General features: G+C 47.7%; 1 protein-coding gene and 1 pseudogene across 2 annotated transcripts; both read right to left on the bottom strand.

Moving 5' to 3' along the window:
* Window positions 1-272: 272 nt before the first annotated feature.
* On the bottom strand, window positions 273-752 carry LOC110305510 (large ribosomal subunit protein eL21 pseudogene; annotated as a pseudogene).
* Window positions 753-8063: 7311 nt separating this feature from the next.
* Window positions 8064-17384, bottom strand: Lsm11 (LSM11, U7 small nuclear RNA associated). Of its 2 annotated transcripts, XM_085830092.1 has the most exons (5): window positions 16906-17384; window positions 11907-12046; window positions 8902-8985; window positions 8420-8527; window positions 8064-8341 (listed from the first exon to the last, which is right to left on the bottom strand). In XM_085830092.1, exons 1-5 carry the CDS (start codon window positions 17354-17356, stop codon window positions 8117-8119), a joined length of 1008 nt encoding a protein of 335 aa, XP_085686218.1. In that variant the 5' UTR covers window positions 17357-17384; the 3' UTR covers window positions 8064-8116. The 2 variants fall into 2 exon arrangements, with proteins under 2 accessions (XP_085686218.1, XP_021033616.1); XM_021177957.3 differs by having other exon boundaries at window positions 8064-8527.
* Between the last annotated feature and the right edge of the window lie 756 nt (window positions 17385-18140).

Genomic DNA, 18140 nt, shown 5'->3' with positions numbered 1-18140 from the left:
GTTATAGTATATACTATATAGTATATACTATATAGTTATATAGTATCTTTACAAGATATATATATATATGTAGTTATATATAGTTAGGTATATAGTTTTATATATAATAAAACTATGCATATAGTTATATATATGCATAGTTTCATATATAGTTATATAGTTATCATTATAGTTACGGAAACTAGACAAGTACAACCATAATCTTGTTTCTCCTTTGAAAATCAGTTGTTTTTTTTTTTTCCTGGTACTGGTATTTTATTTCTTTGTGTACATTAGGCCATGAATTCGTATGGAATGGGCTCCAGCTCAGGCTCTTTTCTGTTAGTCCTCACAATGTGTGCTTCTCTGAGAGGCGCAGGCTGGTGCTTCAGCTGCACCCAGGTGCCCTTCTCTTTGGCTTCCTTTTTCTTCTGGTCGTTCTCCTTCACCCGCTTCAGGAAGCTGTCTCTGCTCTTCAAGTGCTTGATGTGCTCAATCCGCACATTGATCCTCTTGGCCAGAATTTTGCCCTTAACCTGCTTGTTGACAATGATGCCCACAGCATGCTGGGTGACATTGTAGACTCTTCCGGTTTTGCCGTGGTAGCACTTATGGGGCATTCCTTTTTGAACAGTGCCCATTCCCTTGATGTCTACAATATCACCCTTCTTGTAGATTCGCCTGTATGTGGCCAAAGGAACAACGCCATGTTTCCTAAAAGACCTAGAGAACATATACCGGGTGCCTCTTCTCTTTCCCTTTGTGTTCGTCATTTTGGCGAGTTACTGGACGGCTGAGGCGGCGGAAAAGCTGAAAATCAGTTCTCATGTCACTCACCACATTTGCCTCCATCACGTTTGATGCAAGAAAATCATGTTTCAGGAAGGATAGGGAAGCCTTTTGGAGGCCTTGTCATGCATTAGGATGTCGGTAAGCACTGATACCCGAAACCCCCGACCCCGTTACTTGGCTGTTCCAATCTAACACAACAGGTTTCCTCTGTTCATTATAAATGCCCGTCTGACTCATGAACATGTCTGCATCCATTTCTGGAGTGGTCACTCCACTCAGTAGCAACCATTGCCACACCTGGGCTTTCACAGGGTGCTGCAGACTGTATCGGTTCAATTGTTTCTGCATTGTTTCAATTGCCAGAGAAACAAGGGATTCCGTACAGCGTGCAGGTGCAGTCTCCTGCCAGCAGGGGGAGATAGTGACCGACACCCTGAAGTAAGGGATACTGGGAATCACTTCTCATTCTTTTCTAAATTCATTTCCCTCCCTGACTGACAGCAGCTGCGCTGGCTGAGTTTAAGATTACAATCCACGACAACCCACATTGCCATGGGATGGGTCGTAGCTGATTTTTTTTTTTCCTTGATGTCAAAGCTTCTACATATTTAAGTATGGATAGCTGCCTGAGACATGGGTCCTTCCAAGAGCTAGTGAAGCAGTTTTCTTTAACCCACTGCCACCTAGTGGCAACTGAGCAGACTGAGAAAGATACTTGGTTCTATCCAAGACTAGCCGGCAAGGGTTTGTTTTTTTTTTTTTTTTTTTTTTTCCCTCAGTTCTTTCTTATCCTACTCAGAAAACCAAGGTAAAGATAGATATAATTATTTATAGGCTTTCCATACCCTGGATAATGAGGTATGAAACAAGGGAATCATGGGCCTTGCCTTGTCCTCCCCTTTTGTGGTGGTTAGGCATTTACAAATGCAGTTGAGCCCAGGTTAACCTAGGTCTATTAGCACATGCCAAGTTAATGAGAGAAAGAATCAGGAGAGAAAGACAGTGAAAGCCAGAGTGAGCCAGGGGTTTGCCCATGCTAGACAAGCACTCTACCACCAAGCTATACTGTCCTTAGAGCTTTAGAGATTGGATCTAGCTATGCAGCCTAGGCTAGCTTCTGATTCCTGACTCTATCTCCAGTGTGCTGAGATGGCAGATGCATGCCATGTCTAAACCAGCGTGACTTGTTTGTCTGTCCTACTGGGTACGGAGAAAGCTCAAAGGAGAGATTAAGTCACCGACGTGGCAAGCCCTCAGGCCACCCAGCTTGCTTTCATGCAGAGGGAAGCTGTGACTCGTTCACAGATATCTGGAAGCCTCTAAGGATAAGAATTAATGGTGACTTCACCAGATCATGAGGAGAATGGATTAATGCCAGTGAAGGCCAGGCAGAAGTCGTCTATAGGGCGATTAGTACAGCTCAGAGTTGGGAGAACTCAAATTTAGGGGAACAAAGGTGCCTGGAGGATGGGACTCCAGAGATGTGCTTTGGTATCAAAAAGGCCCAAGATCATAACAACAGGACTGCAATTAGCTAAAGCTGGTTTATTTGGTTATGTGTCTGTGTGTGTGTGTGAGCACACACATTTGTGTGCATTTGTGTCTATGCTTAGGGCACTAGATGTTCTCCTTCACCCTCCCCCTTTGATTCGAAGTGGGGTCACATCCCTGAGCCTGGCTAGAAGCCAGTAAGTGCCATCATCTCTGCTGCCCACCATGATTTACACCTGGGGTTACAGGAATTGTGGGATGCCTGACTTGCTACCTGGTACATGGATCTGAAATCCAATCCTTATAACGGTGTAGCTCTTAGCTGTTGAGCCATTTCTCCAGCCCCTGCTTGTAATAATTTCACTTTCTAGATGTGTGTCTTCTCTTGGTAATAGACCCGAAATTTCTCCAGGATTCTCCCCAAGTTAGCAGAGACCAAGCAGCAAGCAAATGGATACAATCATATTTATTACAGTTTCCAGACTCCCATTTGACACATATTAAAAGCAGAACATTGCAAAGGTTACTAGCAGCAGGCCCCTTCAACAAGAAGGGTCTCCGTTAACTTAACAAGATGAGGTCGGTCAGGGGTTCTTATGTCAGTCGCTGTATGAGCGTTCCTAGTCATGTCATCCAGCTTCAGCCCTGTCCATAAAACCATCACCAGGTCACGGTGCAGAGGGGACATGGTGGCCACACTCTTTCCATGCCTGTACTGAATAAGCAAATTACTTTTGGTTGCTGTCATTTTAGGGTTTTTTTGTTGTTGTTGTTGTTTGTTTGTTTTTGTTTTTTTGAGACACTTTCCCTCTGCAGCTTAGACTGGCCCGGAACTCACAGGGATCCTCCTGCCTCAGTCTCCTAAGGACTGGGATTACAGGTGTGAGTGTTTTAGAGCATGGCTCACTGGCTTGCTTTCCTGCCAGAAAAACAAAAGAAGGGGCCTGGCTCAATACTCTAAAATCAGGCAGTCAATCGCCTACCCCTAGGAGTTCCGAGACATTTCCTCATAGTTGTGAAAATACAACATCAGGCATTTGCTCCCAAGGACTCACTTGATTTCAAATGAATGCAATGTGCCAGGAACCAAACTCCCAGCTTTCCCGGGGATGCCCGGGTTTGCAGCCGGTGTTCTCAGGGAGCCTGGACACCGCTGCTTAAAGGCCCCAAGGGTCCCAGGTGTGCCGAGTTTTCTTGCCCCTGATCTTTGGACCACCCATGTTGTTTCATGACAGAGGGCTTTCACTTTTATTAGGACCGTGCAAGAGAATTGACAGACATTTGAAACACTTCACACTGGGAGGTAAGGAAGCCCAAACCATCTTTAGAAAATTGTGACAGGTGCCCAAGGCTTATGTTAAATTTGCCAGAAAGTAACGGCAGACTTAAATTAACAGCCTTTCCTGTACAGGCCCGTTGAGATGGTTTTACTTCCAACCACTGAGAGAAGCCTCCTGGGTAAGAAAGACACAGGTGAACAGGGTACCAACAGCAGGCTGCATGCATTCCAGGTATGATGCAGGAAAAGAAAAATGAAAGACATCTCTCAAACCACTCTATACCACCAGACTCGTTCTTCCATTAACCTGACCTGCACACAGCAACCCTTTCATTCCTAAGAAGCACAGAAGGGGGTGAAACGCTTTGGGGGGAGCACCAGTGACAGCTAGCTGTCTTTGAATACTTGTAATGTTTTCCTACAGGAAAAATCTACGGGACATTTAAAGAAGCAATTTACAGAACCGAGTGTATTTCATGATTTTGCCTGGGTGGCTGTCACAGAAACAGTGCAAACAGAAACACAGACACCCACTTCCACTTGTGCTGGGCCTGTTTCTTTTGTCTTAAAGGGCAGAAGTGTCGGGCGCAGACCTCTGTGAGGCTGACAAGGACTAAGGGCAGCTCGGAGCTCATGACCTGACAGCTCGAGGGGCACTCTTTCTCTGCCAAGGCTGATGAGTCTGCTCCTGCTCTGACAGCAGCTCACACCTGAATGCACTCTACCTTGATGTGCATCAGGCAAAGACAGAGCACGATAGAGAGACTCCTTCAGACCCCCTGCCTTGGACGCTAACCGGCTAAGCATTTCACAAACCACCTGCTGGTCCTAAGAAGGGGACCCTCAAGCTTCCCAGACACTAAAACGGACAACCCAGGTGAAAGCTGTACTGATACGGAGTTCAAGAACGGCTTTGTGGACACAGACTTGCATGTGGTAGAACCCTGGTTCTACATTAACTCTGCCCATTTAATGCACGAGACTTTCAAAACAGTATTCCCGCCTATAACCTTCCCCAGCTTTCCTGCAAGCTACATGGATGGATGGTGCCTGACTTGACCAGCGAGTGGTTGTCCCAGGTGGTGGTGTGGGCACAGCTGGCAGCTTCTGCAAGCTGAGCACAGACAACAAACAGGCAGACCACTCTGTCAACCCAGCCACTGACCACAACACAGACAGAAACCTGGGGCTCTGTACAATGGCTGACTGGGCCTAACCCCCTTGGTTTATTTAACTGTATTCCTTAGTCCCTGGACAGTCCCCAGGGCCCTGTCCTGTCCTGTCTGTTGTCTCCCTTGAATTTGAGCATGAACCTTTAACAGCCCTGTTCAGGCAGTGATTCTTGCCCACCTATAACTTCTCTTCAAGCTGAGCACCAGAACTGTGGCTAAGCTGGGTCACTCTTAACGGCGGAGCCACAGGGTGACAGGTGGCCTCTTCAGTTGGAGCATTGGCAGGCAGAGGCAGGCAGATCTGTGTTTGAAACTAGCCTGGTTTACTTAGTGAGTTTCAGACCAGCCAGGCAGACACAGTGAAACTGTTTCAAAATAAATAAATTAATTAAAAATAAGCTATAATTTGTGAATTATTCAGGTAGCTAGAAATTAGTTTGAACAATCAAAGCCATTTATTCAAAAGTAAGGTGTATCCTTAAGCAAACGTAACTCCACGGGACACAAGTGAGGCGGCTCTAGTCTAGTCCTGAATCGCGGGGCTCCCAGGAGAAAGGGGTGCACCTTCTAGTTCCTGACCTCACCAACCATTCCCTGGCCTCTTCTTTCCTCATAAGGGAAACTTCAGCTGGTGACTCAGGTATTCATCCATCCATGCCAGGGACTCATTAACAGAGCACAGGGCCCACCATGAAGCACCCAGTCCAGGGCCCCAGTCCCGCATACCCCTAGCCACTACAGTGATTCGTGGATGACCTGTGTGGCACCATTTCGGGGAAGCAGTACATTGTTAGGACCTACTTTTCTTTATTTTTGAAAACTGTTCCAATGCTAAAGGCGATAATTTATTAAATTGACTTTTCTAAAAAATAATTACCATGAAATTGCATATTTCCTAGAGAGTATTCATTTCAGAATCACCACCCAAATTAAACAAATAAATGGAGGAGATCTAAAGATAGAACACACACAGTTTAAATTTTCACAGAGAGAATTGCCATGTTGAGGGGAAAATTATAAATCAATCCTTTTAGAAATATGGGAGAGCTCTATGACAACAAGAGGGTCACCAGGGATGACAGAAATGCGTTCTATTCCTTTTGAATGCACCTTTTTACATAATCGGAGGAAAAGAGCATCCATTATAGCTTCTAGCGAAGGGGCAACAGGGTGGATGGGGGAACACTGCCCCTCAGGGAGCACTGCTGGAGACAGCAGCATTCCAGACTGATAGTGAACAAAGCAGCTGCTGACCCGAGAACAAGCCCAGGCCGGGAGACAGAGGGGAATCCAAACTTCAGGATCAAAGAGCTTCAAGCTCCGAGCCTCACCCAGAGCTCCCAGACCCAGTGTGCCTGCCCTGCCTTCACACTTAGATACAACCAGAAATAAAAACAGGTAAAGTGAGAAGAGAGAGGAGCCCAGAACAGCCCCTGGGGGAGCAGTGCTGTTTTAGATGCATACTCTCCCTTCAGTACCAGAACAGACGCAGGCCGGGGATGTGGGGCAGCCGCAGACAGAAAGTCGCTTTCTCCTGGATGGAAGGAAGTGTTCCTCTGAGAACTCCTGCTTCTTTCTGGAGGAAGGACCAGGTCATGGAAAGCAGCCTCTGATGAAGGCTACAAGACCAGAAGTGACAGCTGCAAGATCCCTCTCTCAGATAGCACCTGCCTCGCTCACAGGACAACAAGTTTTACAGAGCTATGCTATAGAGTAGGGAAAATGTATTCATGGCACTTAGATATGCTTAGAGGCTGTACAACGCCTTCCTAAAATTCTGCCACAATGCCCTGGTGAGGTAGGTGTCTGATGGGGAAACTGAGGCACATCTGCTGATATTGTCTGATGAGGCAGTGGTCCAAGCTAACAGAAGAACCAAGCCCCTTACACCTTATTTGCCCTGCTTTCTCAGAGGGCTTCAATGCTATTCACACACCTGGCAGGGGAAATGCTCTATGCATACATACACATAGACATTTGAACTAGCTAGCTACTTCTCATTCTTTCTCTCTCTCTCTCTGTTGCTCTCTCTCTCTCTCTGTTGCTCTCTCTGTTGCTCTCTCTCTCTCTCTCTCTCTCTCTCTCTCTCTCTCTCTCTCTCTCTTTTTCCGAGACAGGGTTTCTCTGTGTAGCCCTGGCTGTCCTGGAACTCACTCTGTAGACCAGGCTGGCCTCGAACTCAGAAATCCACCTGCCTCTGCCTCCCGAGTGCTGGGATTAAAGGTGTGCGCCACCACGGCCCGGCTTCATTCTCCTTTTGAACATAAGTTATCTGAGATAGAGCGAGTATAAACAAAACTTTGTAAGTCAATAGTGCCTAACAGTCTATGTCAAAATGCAGCCCATTCTATACTAGGGATTGAAAAGCATACTGTGAGATAATTCAAGTAGGAGCACCCTGGGTCCTTTGGTATTCCTGACACTCAAGCATAAATGGGAGTCAAGTGTCCTTAGGACACACCCGTCCTTCTTTCTAAGAACCTCACTGGCTTGACACGGGGAATCCCTCTTTCACGGTAACACCATTCCCAGAGACTTTCTACACAAGGCCAGGCCCGCCTGGAAAGGTGACTCAGCCGCGTGAGAGATGTGGATTACTGAGTTCATGTAGGACTCTCTGAAGTCAGACACCAAGGGCACATGAGGACAGGTCACACACAACACATGGGGTGACAACAGCACATGTCACATGCACTAGCACCATGCCACAGGAGTCGAGAGGACAACAAGCCACCACGAGTGCGGTACAGCCCCGTCTGGTGTGCCATGTGCAGAGGCCGCCTCTGGTGAGGGGCGGACAAGCTTCTGCGTGCCTTCCCACAGGAGGAGGGAACAGAGCAGAGGGGACCACTGGCTGCTCTGAGCGACCACCGAGCTGAGCTTCACTCCGCCATCAGCTGGTAACTTTCCTGGACCTTATTAATATTCAAGGATTAAGAAATTTCATTTCTTGATCAAGAGAGAATGATGTAGAACAAAGATAAGTTTCAAGATATGGGTGCAGGATCTTGGGCAGTTTACATCGATCAAACGTGATCATCACGAGATCAAACTCACGGTGCTCAGAGCACTAGCTTTTAGAAATGAAATTATTCCTTCTCAGACATTTCCGAGGTTTCCACAGAGTGGATTCCCCTCGTACTATGACCCTAAGTCAAAGCGAAGCGCTTACGCTGGAGACTCGAGCAGCCAGTGACAGCCCGTCAGAGCCTGTCCTGTGAATGGCTTCTGCCTGGTTAGTCCTGCTGACCTGTCCTTCCAGAGGGTGAGCCAGCTCTGTGCCCTGCATGGGCAGGACCAGCGGGACTCACTCCGACTCGCACTGTGTGGGAGACTAGGATATAGCAGAGAACAGTTCATGCACTTTATTTCTACAACCCAAAGGTCACGTGGGCTGAGCTGCTCACTGGGCCAGATGGACCAGCAGGACATTCTCGCCGCGAATGAAAATCTGATTTATGTGCCGAGTGAATACCTGCTGGTAATCCACCTTGGGCTTTCGCTTTTTCTTACGGGACTGGCCCCGTGAAAGGGTGGTGGCCCTGGAGAAGGTACCTCCCACACTGGACCCTTCTGTCCGTGTAGTCCTCCCTGACAGCTCAGACCTGGACTCCTCCCTTGCAGATGCCTGCAGGGAAGAAGGGACGGAGCGGGAGCGCCTGTGTGAGCTCCGGTCGGTGTCCCCTCGTCCCCATACCGAAGCCACCTTCCAAGTAGATGTCTGGGAGTATCGAGACAGGGTGGAGTCCTCAACTGCAGATTTGGAATCCGCTTCCTTTTTGGAGGAATCTTGAAGTTTCAGCCGATCAAAGAGCTATAAGGAAAGCAGTGACCACTATCAGCCATGGTAATGCCTACAATGTAATTCTGTCATCACACGACATCTTGTAAATGCCTTGCACTGACATTTTTAAAAGGTAGCAGTCACTTTCTAACTTCTGGACATAATTCAGATAACGATGGCAAGATAAAAGGTACCCTTATCTCTGTGTTACGGAGCTGAAAGGCATTAAGCCTTCAAAGAGGCAACCTGTGGCTCATGTACGTAGGTAAGAAGCAGGTGCTTTTGGGATATGCTGGGAGCGTGAGTGAGGGGCTCAGACTCTGATAAAGGCAGTGGGCTTATGATCAAGGCTTCTATGCTACAAGGCAGGATGGGTACACAGGAAGTCAGGGGGAGCTGCCTACCCTAGTGAGAGTTAGCGAAGAATCCCGTTCGTAAGCTTTTCCTAAGACAGGTTTACGGTAGGTCTCATCCACGTCAGTGAGGGCCTGCAGGAAGAGCCCAAAGGGGAGAAAAGGAAAAACAAGGGTTATTTATAGAGGTTTGCAAAAAGGCAGAGGACTATCTAATAATGGCAGAGCCAAACAGGTGAACTCCACAGCCTGGACACTAGATGATGGTAAGGTCTGACGCCAGCTGCCTAGGATTTCCAAGCTCCTTCTAGTAGATGAAATGAGCTTCTTTAACAATGGCGAGGTCTTTGCAACACCACAGTAGATATTCTAAAATTTCAGTGCACATAAGCATGCAGGGAGCTTATTAAAATCCAAACACGAGGCTGCTCTTTTTTAAGTGAGTTTCTGTGTTGGTTACTTTGGTTAGGTTTTTCTTTTCTCTCCCCCTCTACCTGTACCCCACCTCCTCCTCCTTCCCCGCTCTGAGACAGGGTCTCCTTACAGAGACATGGCTGCCGAGAACTCTCTATGTAAACCAAGCTGACCTGAAACTCACTGAGAGCCACCTGCTTCTGCCTCTCACGTGCTGCGATTAAAAGTGTACACTAGCACCCTGCTAACTTTTTTTTTTTTAATTTGTGTGTATTCAGGGAGACTGTGCACAATGCACATTGTGTTGCAACTCTGAGGGGAGAGGTAACCTGACAGGCAGGTGTCAAGGAATATCACAAAGTCACACCACACAACAAATCTCACATGAGATTTACTGGAAGAGACACAGAAGGGTGGCTACCTGTGCTTGGGTGAGACGCAGCAGAGAACTGAGCAGGAGGCGGGCTTTATATAGGGTTTCGTGGGGAAGGAATTTTCCAGGGTGAAGATTTCCAGGGTGAGGATTGGTAGAATTTCAAGCCAAGCCCAGGGATTGGTGGGTTTTCTAACCTGGAAGTAGGCTTGGACCTTTTACCCTAAAAGGCAGACTTATATGGGGTTTCCTGGGGGCAGGGTTCCAGGGTAGAGGTTTTCAGGGTGGAGACTGGTGAGATTTCCAATCCTGAGTTTAGGGTGATCCCAGGGATGGGTGGCAAGCCCCCCTACACTCGTGTTATCACCTGGGCACACAGGTCAACAGGACTCAGCTTTTACTTTCTACAGTGGGATCTGGGGATCAAATCTGGTCATCAGGCTTGGTGGCCAGCGACTACCTGCTTGAGCCATTTCACGAGTCTCAAGATTAGAGATTCCCACATGTACTGTTCAGCAGAAATCGTGGGTGATTCTGCTGCAGGGCGGCTGCAAGCCGTGTACACACTAGAAGCATGGCTGCTCCTTTAGCCTTAGTCTCAGTCAGCCTGGGGTTCACCAGAGTGAAGTGAGCCTCACAGAAACTGTCAGGATCAATGCCACTGCAATGAAGCTACTCTGAAGAATGTAAACTCACCCTACAAATCTAGAGACACAGTAACTATGACCACTACTGTCAATAAATATACTCTCTTTAATTCTCTCCTCCCAGGGCCAGGCCTGGTGGTTCACCCTCTAATCTCAGACAGGGGACTGAGGCAGGATGACAACTACCACAAGTTCAAGGCCAGTCTAGACAGCATAATGGGTTCCAGAATGTAGAGTGAGATCCTGTCCACAAATCTGGAGAGAGAAACTTGTCTCTTTTCAACAAAAAAAATCATCACAGTGTGTTAGCGTACTTTTAGAAATGAGGAAAGAGGTTCAGAGGGAATGCCCAATGGGGCCACCCCTAGGATCCAAATTCCATAACAATTAAAAGGAGGGTTTCAAGCCAGATGCCCAGGAGACCAGCAGTCACACTGAACTCAGGTGTCACATTCCTCAGAAGTTGGTCACCTTGTTTTTTGACACAGGAACAAAACAATGGCTGTCAGGCATGGTGGCACACATCTCTAATTCCACCACTCAGAAGGCAGAGGAAGGTGGATCTCTGAGTTCTACAGTAGCCTCATCTGCAGAGTGAGTTCCATCAGGAGTACATAGTGAGACTTGTCTACAGCCTGGTCTACACAGCTAGTTCCAGAATAGCCAGGGCCACACAGAGAAACTGTGTCTCAATCAAAAACAAACAAGCAAAAGAACGGCTGGTGGGCAGCTTGTCTAAATTACTAAAGGAAGACGTAAGTATTCTTTAAGATTTGTCAGCCTCAGCACTATGGGCACGTGGGACAGGATCGTTCTTTGATTGGTGGAGCGAGGCTATCTTATGTGCTGTCAGACATCAACCCACACTTGTATTTTAAAAAACAGCTCATGAGGATCACATGGGCGATGTTTGGCATTTAATCAGGTAGAAGTCGAGGAAGGCAGATTATTTTCCACTATATGGATGTGCTTCAGTCATTATTTCTGAAATTGACCCCACTGATGTGGTGGGGGTTTAAACAGGAATGGCCCCTACAGACTCATGTGTTTGAATCCTTAGTCACTGGGAGTGACACTATTTTGTTGAAGGAAGTGTGTCACTATGGAGGCAGGCTTTAAGGTCATATGTGTTCAAGCTATGTCCAGTGTGGCACACAGTCTCCTTCTGCCTGTGGATCAAGATGTAGAACTCTCAGCTCCTTCTGTAGCACCATGTCTGCCTGCAGGCCACCATGCTGCAGGCACCATGGCAGTAATGGACTGAACCTCTGAAGCTATAAGTCGGCCCCCATCTGAATGTTTCCTTTGTAAGAGTTGCTGTGGTCATCTCGTCTCCTCATAGCAATGGAACCCCATCTAAGCAGCACTCCAGCATTTCTCAGATGTGACTATTGAAAAATAATCACAATCTACATACACTGCCCTGCATTCCTGGGAGAAGGGAAACGCCAAACCGCCCAGGTCGAGCACCCTTGCTTTAAGGGAAACGAGCAGAGAGGCCTTGTCAGTGGTGACTGTCAGGTCCATAAAGTATAATTCTGAGAAATCATTCCTAGGGCGTTGCTTAACAAGGTTACTTGGGCCCTTTAGACACACAGGAGATTTTTTAAAAGGCTTGTTACCATATTCCAGAACTTGTCGAAGGCAACGAGGAAGCCAGTGCAGACACCTCGGAGTCCCTTGAAGGTGCGGATGTGAACGTTCACCTTGACTCCCTCTCGGATGCAGCGGTGCAGTTCACCCAGAGGGCTACCTTCATGCACTGAAACAAGCAGAGGCCTTGGTCAGCACTGGATGACACCAGCCTCTCTGGCGGGGCTGCCAGGGCCTCCCGGCACACCCAAGGAACCCTCATCTCCACCACCAAGGAGCTCCATGGGTGCAGGCTGAACATAGCCAACGCACTTGGAAAGGATGCCAGATTCCAACAGACTGCGGAGAAGCCGCCATGTGTGACTCAAATCTAAATCGTTCACTATCTATAAGTGTCGACTCTGTTTGATGAGGACAGTGACTCTAAGATGTACCATCACTTTTAAAAATGTCTGCAGGCAAAAAAAGAAATAAAGGGGAGTGCACGCGCCAGTAGATGGTTCTCAGTCCTGCGCTGTTCAGTGTAATTCTGGTGAGCTGCATTCCTGGGTCAACCTTTTCAGGAACCAAAAGCCCTGATCCTATGTTGAGGAGAATAAAGTGTGCCTTATATTGCTTCTAAATCTATGCTAGCCTCTCAAAGGAAATGGCTGTTTAGGAAGCTAAGTATTATTCATTAAAATAAAAACAGGGGGAGGGGAAAATAAAATAAAAATAAATAAAACAAAAACATACTTTAAACAGGGCTTGGTAGCACACACCTTTAATTCCAGCACTCAGAAGTCAGAGGCAGGCAGATATCTGAGTTCAGGCCAGCCTGGTCTACAGAGCGAGTTCTAGAACAGCTAGAACTTTACGGAGGAACCCTGTCTCAAAAACAAAAAACTCATAAACAAACAAACAAACAAACAAACATGAACATTTAAGAAATGGAACCATTATAGTTATTTTCATGGCTTCAGAGAACTGTTCATTTGGGTAATTTTATATTATGTGCCATAAAAGTTTTAAAGTTGTACTCTGATGTGGCGGCACACGCTTTTAATCCCAGTACTTTGGAGGCAGAGGCATAAACTATAAAAGTTATTTCAGTATTTATAATGTTATTTACTTTATTTTAATCAATATGTTGCTATAGCTGCCTTTAGGATGAATTAGTCTGTTTAATTATATATTTTTAAAATTTTTTAAATTGTATTTTTGGGGCTGGAGAGATGTCTCAGCAGTTAAGAGCACTGACTGCTCTTCCAGAGGTCCTGAGTTCAATTCCCAGCAACCACATGGTGACTCACAACCATCTGTAATGAGATCTGATGCCCTCTTCTAATGTGTCTGAAGACAGCTACAGTGTACTCATATACATAAAATAAATAAACCTTTAAAAATATTTTTCAATTTATCATATATAATACTAGGTAGGTTTCATCATGGCATTTCGAATCAACATTTGTTACTGTTGTAGAATGGCCTTTGGATGCCCACTCTGGGGGAGCCCCGGGAGTTACTGTATTTCAGCGTGCATCTTCACACGGGGAGGAAATGGGCCTGCTGGTGCGAGGCGCATATACTGAGTGTCTGGCTGCTGAGAGCCCTACACAGCAGTGTGAGCACACAGGGAAGGAGTGATCGGCAGGAAAGACTGCGTTTTTATGTGGGAGCTTCCCTTGCAGAGCTTGGCGCAATGATAGGTGTCCCCTACTTCATGTCAACTTATCTTCCCTGTGCTACTGGTTCTAGTAATTAAAAAGAAACCCACAAGCCAAAGAACCCCGGTGCATTTTTTAAAACAGCGATTTCATTATCGCTAGTGGTATTACACATTACACTTGTATGTCAGTTTAGATAACTGATTTCTTCATTCATGAGTTGGTGTCGAAATGAAAACCATGACAAATGAAGGAAAATCCTCTTGGGAGAAAAATGACTCAACAAGTGAAAGTGGGAGTTTATATATCATGTTGGAAATTAGGTTACACGGTACAGTTGGAGGCAAACGCCAGGGACAGTGGCCTTAGAAGGAAGCAGAGGGGCTGGCTAAGCTCACATTCAAAACTGTAAGAAAGGAACAGAACAAAATACTAACAAGTGCTCACAGTGTGGGCCAGACAGCATGAGAAAACTACCCAGTCAACTAACCTGAGCCCACAGGGGCTCGCAGAGACTGAACCGCCAACCAGGGAGCCTGCATGGGACTGACCTAGGCCCTCTGTATATATGTAATGGTTGTGCATCCTGGTCTTCACGTGGGACTCCTAACAGCAAGAGCAGGGAATGTCTGTGACCCTGCTGCCTGCCTTTGGGACCCGTTTCCCCTACTGGGCTCTCTCTTCTAGCCTCAATAGGAGAGGATACACTTAGTCTCGCTACAACTCGATATGATGCCAAGTCTGACTGATAATCATGGGAGGCCTCCCCTTTTCTGAAGAGAAAGGGAAGAGGGATAGAAGAGGACCAGGAGGAGAGGAGGGAGGGTATGATGGTTTGTAGATGCTTGGCTCAGGGAGTGGCATGATTAGAAGGTATGGCCCGGTTCGAGTAGGTATGGCCTTTTTTGAAGTATGTGCTGCACTGTGGGTATGGGCTTTAAGACCCTCATCCTAGCTTCCTGGAAGCCAATATTCTGCTAGCAGCCTTCAAATGAAGATGCAAAACTCTCAGCTCCTCCTGCACCATACCTGCCTAGATGCTGCCACGTTCCAGCCTTGGTGATAATGGACTGAACCTTTAAACCTGTAAGCCAGCCCCAATTAAATGTTGTCCTTATAAGAGTTGCCTTGGTCATGGTGTCTGTTCACAGCACTAAAACCCTAACTAAGACAGAGGGGAAACTGCTGTCGGGATGTAAACTAATTAATTAATAGAAATAAAACAAAATAAAAAAGGAATGCTTACAACAAAGACCTATCACAAAGTTAACTTTCTTCTCTAGTGAGCTTTATCTAAGAACGCCTACGCCAAGTACTGTCAGGGAAAGCTGGGTCCTGCTGGCACTCACAAAGATCTCAGTCCAGTGCACAATACAAAGAAGCTCAAGGGCATCGAAGTGGCTTGTTTAAGGTCATTTGCTTAGTCAACAGCTGAGCCAACACTCAGTCCAAGCAGCTAGGAGTATCCTGACCTTTAATTATGTCAACCTGAAAATAATAATGACCACCACTGAAACAACGGGCAGAAAGTCGTCACTCGGGATGTTGATGAAAACTTCCCAATTAGAGAATGTCACTGTCCTAAATGTTTTCAAATGTTTATGAGTTTAACCCTTACAGAGCCAGACAGTCACTATTACTGCTTTCATTAACCACGTTGGAAAAGTCAGGCCCAAGGGTGTAACTTGCCTAAAATAAAAGAGTCAGAAATGAGAGATGCCAGTGTTCAAACTTAAGTGAAGCCTATACACTATGAGAAGGGCTAACCTCTGCTATACATAAAGTGTACTGAATAACTTGAGTTTTCAAGATTGTGTTGTCATTCATGTCCTTCCTTCAAATCCTAAAGGTGGCCCTTGGAGAAACTCCTTAACAAATCTAACCCCTGTGCTTCAGGCACTTGCTTGCTTTCTGGAGGCTGTTCTTTGCAGTATCCACCCATCTCTCATGGTACTCCATCTGCTTCAGGGTTTCAGTGATGAGGGCTAACACCTTGAGTGAGGTCTTAACTCCAGAAATGAACTTAGTCGTGAGAGCCAGGTGGAGCTGGTTTTCTCACAGTCCTGACAGCACAGGAAAACCAGAACTGCTCTCAAGTGTTTCCCGTGACAATCTTGGTAGCAAGGAGGTAGCAGGAATAAATGTCACACTCTGAGACTTGGGTGCAATTCAATAACCTAACAGTGGCAACACACATAGGCAAAAACAAAGTACTGTAGCAGCTTGTTCCAGAGCCAGGCACGCTCTGTCTTTCTGCTATGGCTGTGAGAGCCAGCTCTGGGAAATCCTGGCTGGGCTGGGAGGATCTGGTACAGTATGCCAGCCCACAAAGGCTCCGGCAGCAGTGCACTGCTTTTCAGGGTCTTTCTCTCTTAATAAACAAATTTCTAGGAACATAACAAAACAAAATCTCTCACTGAGTTCACACCTTCTATTCCAAAAAAAGCCACTTTAACATTGTAACGATTTAATTAGCAGGCTACAGAAGCTATGACTGGCTAAGTAGGTCATTATGTTCACAGGGCAGATGTCATAACTATTTGATATAGCCCTAGGCTGTTTTTATTCCATTTAAACAAGATCTAAATAGCACATTAGAACCTTTGCTGTTTAAGGCTTCATTCATCCTGCGGATCTATTAGGAAGCTGCAAGAAATTCTCTTGTGCCATTTCTACCTTTAGAATTTTAAAACAACCTGCACACAGGGTAGGTAACCTGAGCCTGACAGATAGTCCTGCCCCAGCCAGCCAGTAGCTGTAAAACCGCACCTGTGTTTTGGTAGCATTCTGTGTCTGCGGCACTCCAACACTAGTGATTTAATGTGAACACATGCCGATCAAGTCCCTGCAGCCGTTTTGGAAACGGCACCCCAGGCGGGGCTGTCAGTTCCCATGCTGGGATAGGAGACGTGTCTTGTGCTATTATGTGAACATACCCATCTCCTCACTCTCCACCTGACCCTCAAATCCCACACACCTTCAGACTGGCTGTGCTCCAACACAACTTCTGTACACCTCCTCAACTCCCTGCAGTGGTCCCCAAGATCTCTCATCATTTCTGCAGACCTCTGATGTTCGCCCCCATCCCCCCAAACTGTCTACAAGCCCTACAATCGCTCCGTAAGCCTCATCACTACCGCAGCCCCTCTGCAGCTCCTCACTACCTGGGGGACATTCCTCCGGACATGATAGCCTGTGCAGATCTCCCCCACCCCCACCTCATCCCTACCGCCGTGGGTCGTCACTCTCCCTGTTCCTCAACTCGTGCAGTCTCTGTGACTCACAGGTGACCGTGCCCCCACGCGCCCCCACGGCCCCCGAGACTCCCGCAGACGCCCTCTGCAAGCCCTGCTTAGACCTCCAGCCGCCCCACAGCACTCACAAGGCATCCGCGTAAGCACATTGCGGGGTGCCTTCTTGCTGCGCCCCGGGCCCTGGCGTCGCGCTCCGGCCGTGCCGTCCGTGTCCTCCTTGACCACCATGAGCCGGCGCAGGCGCTGGATGCGCTCGGGATCCGGGGTGGGCGCGGCGCGGCGACGGGCCCTGGACGAGCTCCCGGCTCCCGTGGAGGTTCCGGTGGAGGTTCCCGCCGAGGCTGGCTCCCCGGTGCCCCGAGCCCGACCGCGCCCGGTGCGCCCGCCCTTCAGGAAGCTCTCGTACTCCGCCACGTTGTTGAAGCAGGGCGCGTTGGGGTAGGGAATGGGCGGCAGGCGAGGTGCGTACAAGGCCAGCAGCGGGTCGAAGCTGTAGGAGCTGACGTCCAGCCGCGGGCTGGGCGGGCTGGCTGGGCTGCCGGCGCGAGCCGACCTCGCCCCCCACTCGCTCTCCTCCATGTTTGAAAGGCCCGCAAGCAGAAGCCGATGGGCGGGAGGAAGGAGCCGAGCCGCCAGAGGGCGGCACTGCGCAGCCGCAGCCGCGGCTCAAGGGGACGCACTGCGCAGCCGCGGCCACCAGGGGGCAGCATAGATTCGCTCTGGAGAGCAGCAGGGGGCGTGGCGCAAGGCAGGGGCGTGCTGAGAGGCGTGACCTGCTCAGGCCTCGCTCCGCCTCCACAGACAGCAGACAGGTTGAGGCTGTCCTCTTGACCTTTTTGTTACTAAAGAAGATACTGTTTATTAGTTCTCGTTTCCCTCCCCCATTGATATTAACTATCTCTTCTGAATTTGAGCTCTAACGTCAACAAAATATACAAGTAGGGACACATTATTCGAAAACAAAGCCAGCATTCCGGAGGCCGTAAAAATTAACCATTTATTTAGTAAAACTCACTGATATTCACAAAGAGCTTAGAGTGGTTGATGCCCCAGATTCGGGGGTGGGCCCCGAGAGCAGCATTTTAAAGTCCCAGGATGTTCTCTGTTGTCTGGCTTGAGCTGGAGGCAAAGGACAGGAAGACAAGACATACCCCATTTTTCATTCCTGTTAAATAGCCTGTCTGAGCTCAAATTACTGAGCCTCTTTGAGTTCTTATTGTCGTCTGAAATATGACAGGAAGGGTACAGAATATACAGTGGGTGCATGCTAGATGGTTGAGTGCTATAAAAGACGGGTGACTACATCCTCACTTCCTTTCCCTGCCCACTAAGTTTAGAGAACACTTGGTATCAAAGAAAAGAA

The sequence above is a fragment of the Mus caroli genome, unplaced genomic scaffold (assembly GCF_978045245.1).
Source record: "Mus caroli unplaced genomic scaffold, Mus_caroli_1 scaffold_13, whole genome shotgun sequence".
NCBI lineage: Eukaryota > Metazoa > Chordata > Mammalia > Rodentia > Muridae > Mus > Mus caroli.
This window is presented reverse-complemented; position numbering and strand designations above follow the sequence as displayed.

What these genes read in the sequence shown, in the direction of transcription:
- Lsm11 (XM_021177957.3), bottom strand. Translation starts at nt 17,356, where the DNA reads ATGGAGGAGAGCGAGTGGGGGGCGAGGTCGGCTCGCGCCGGCAGCCCA. An exon ending in TGTGCTTACGCGGATGCCTT is followed by an intron (nt 12,047 to 16,905) that starts GTGAGTGCTGTG and finishes TGCTTGTTTCAG; the next exon opens with TGCATGAAGGTAGCCCTCTG. An exon ending in CTTCGCTAACTCTCACTAGG is followed by an intron (nt 8,528 to 8,901) that starts GTAGGCAGCTCC and finishes CTTTCCTTATAG; the next exon opens with CTCTTTGATCGGCTGAAACT.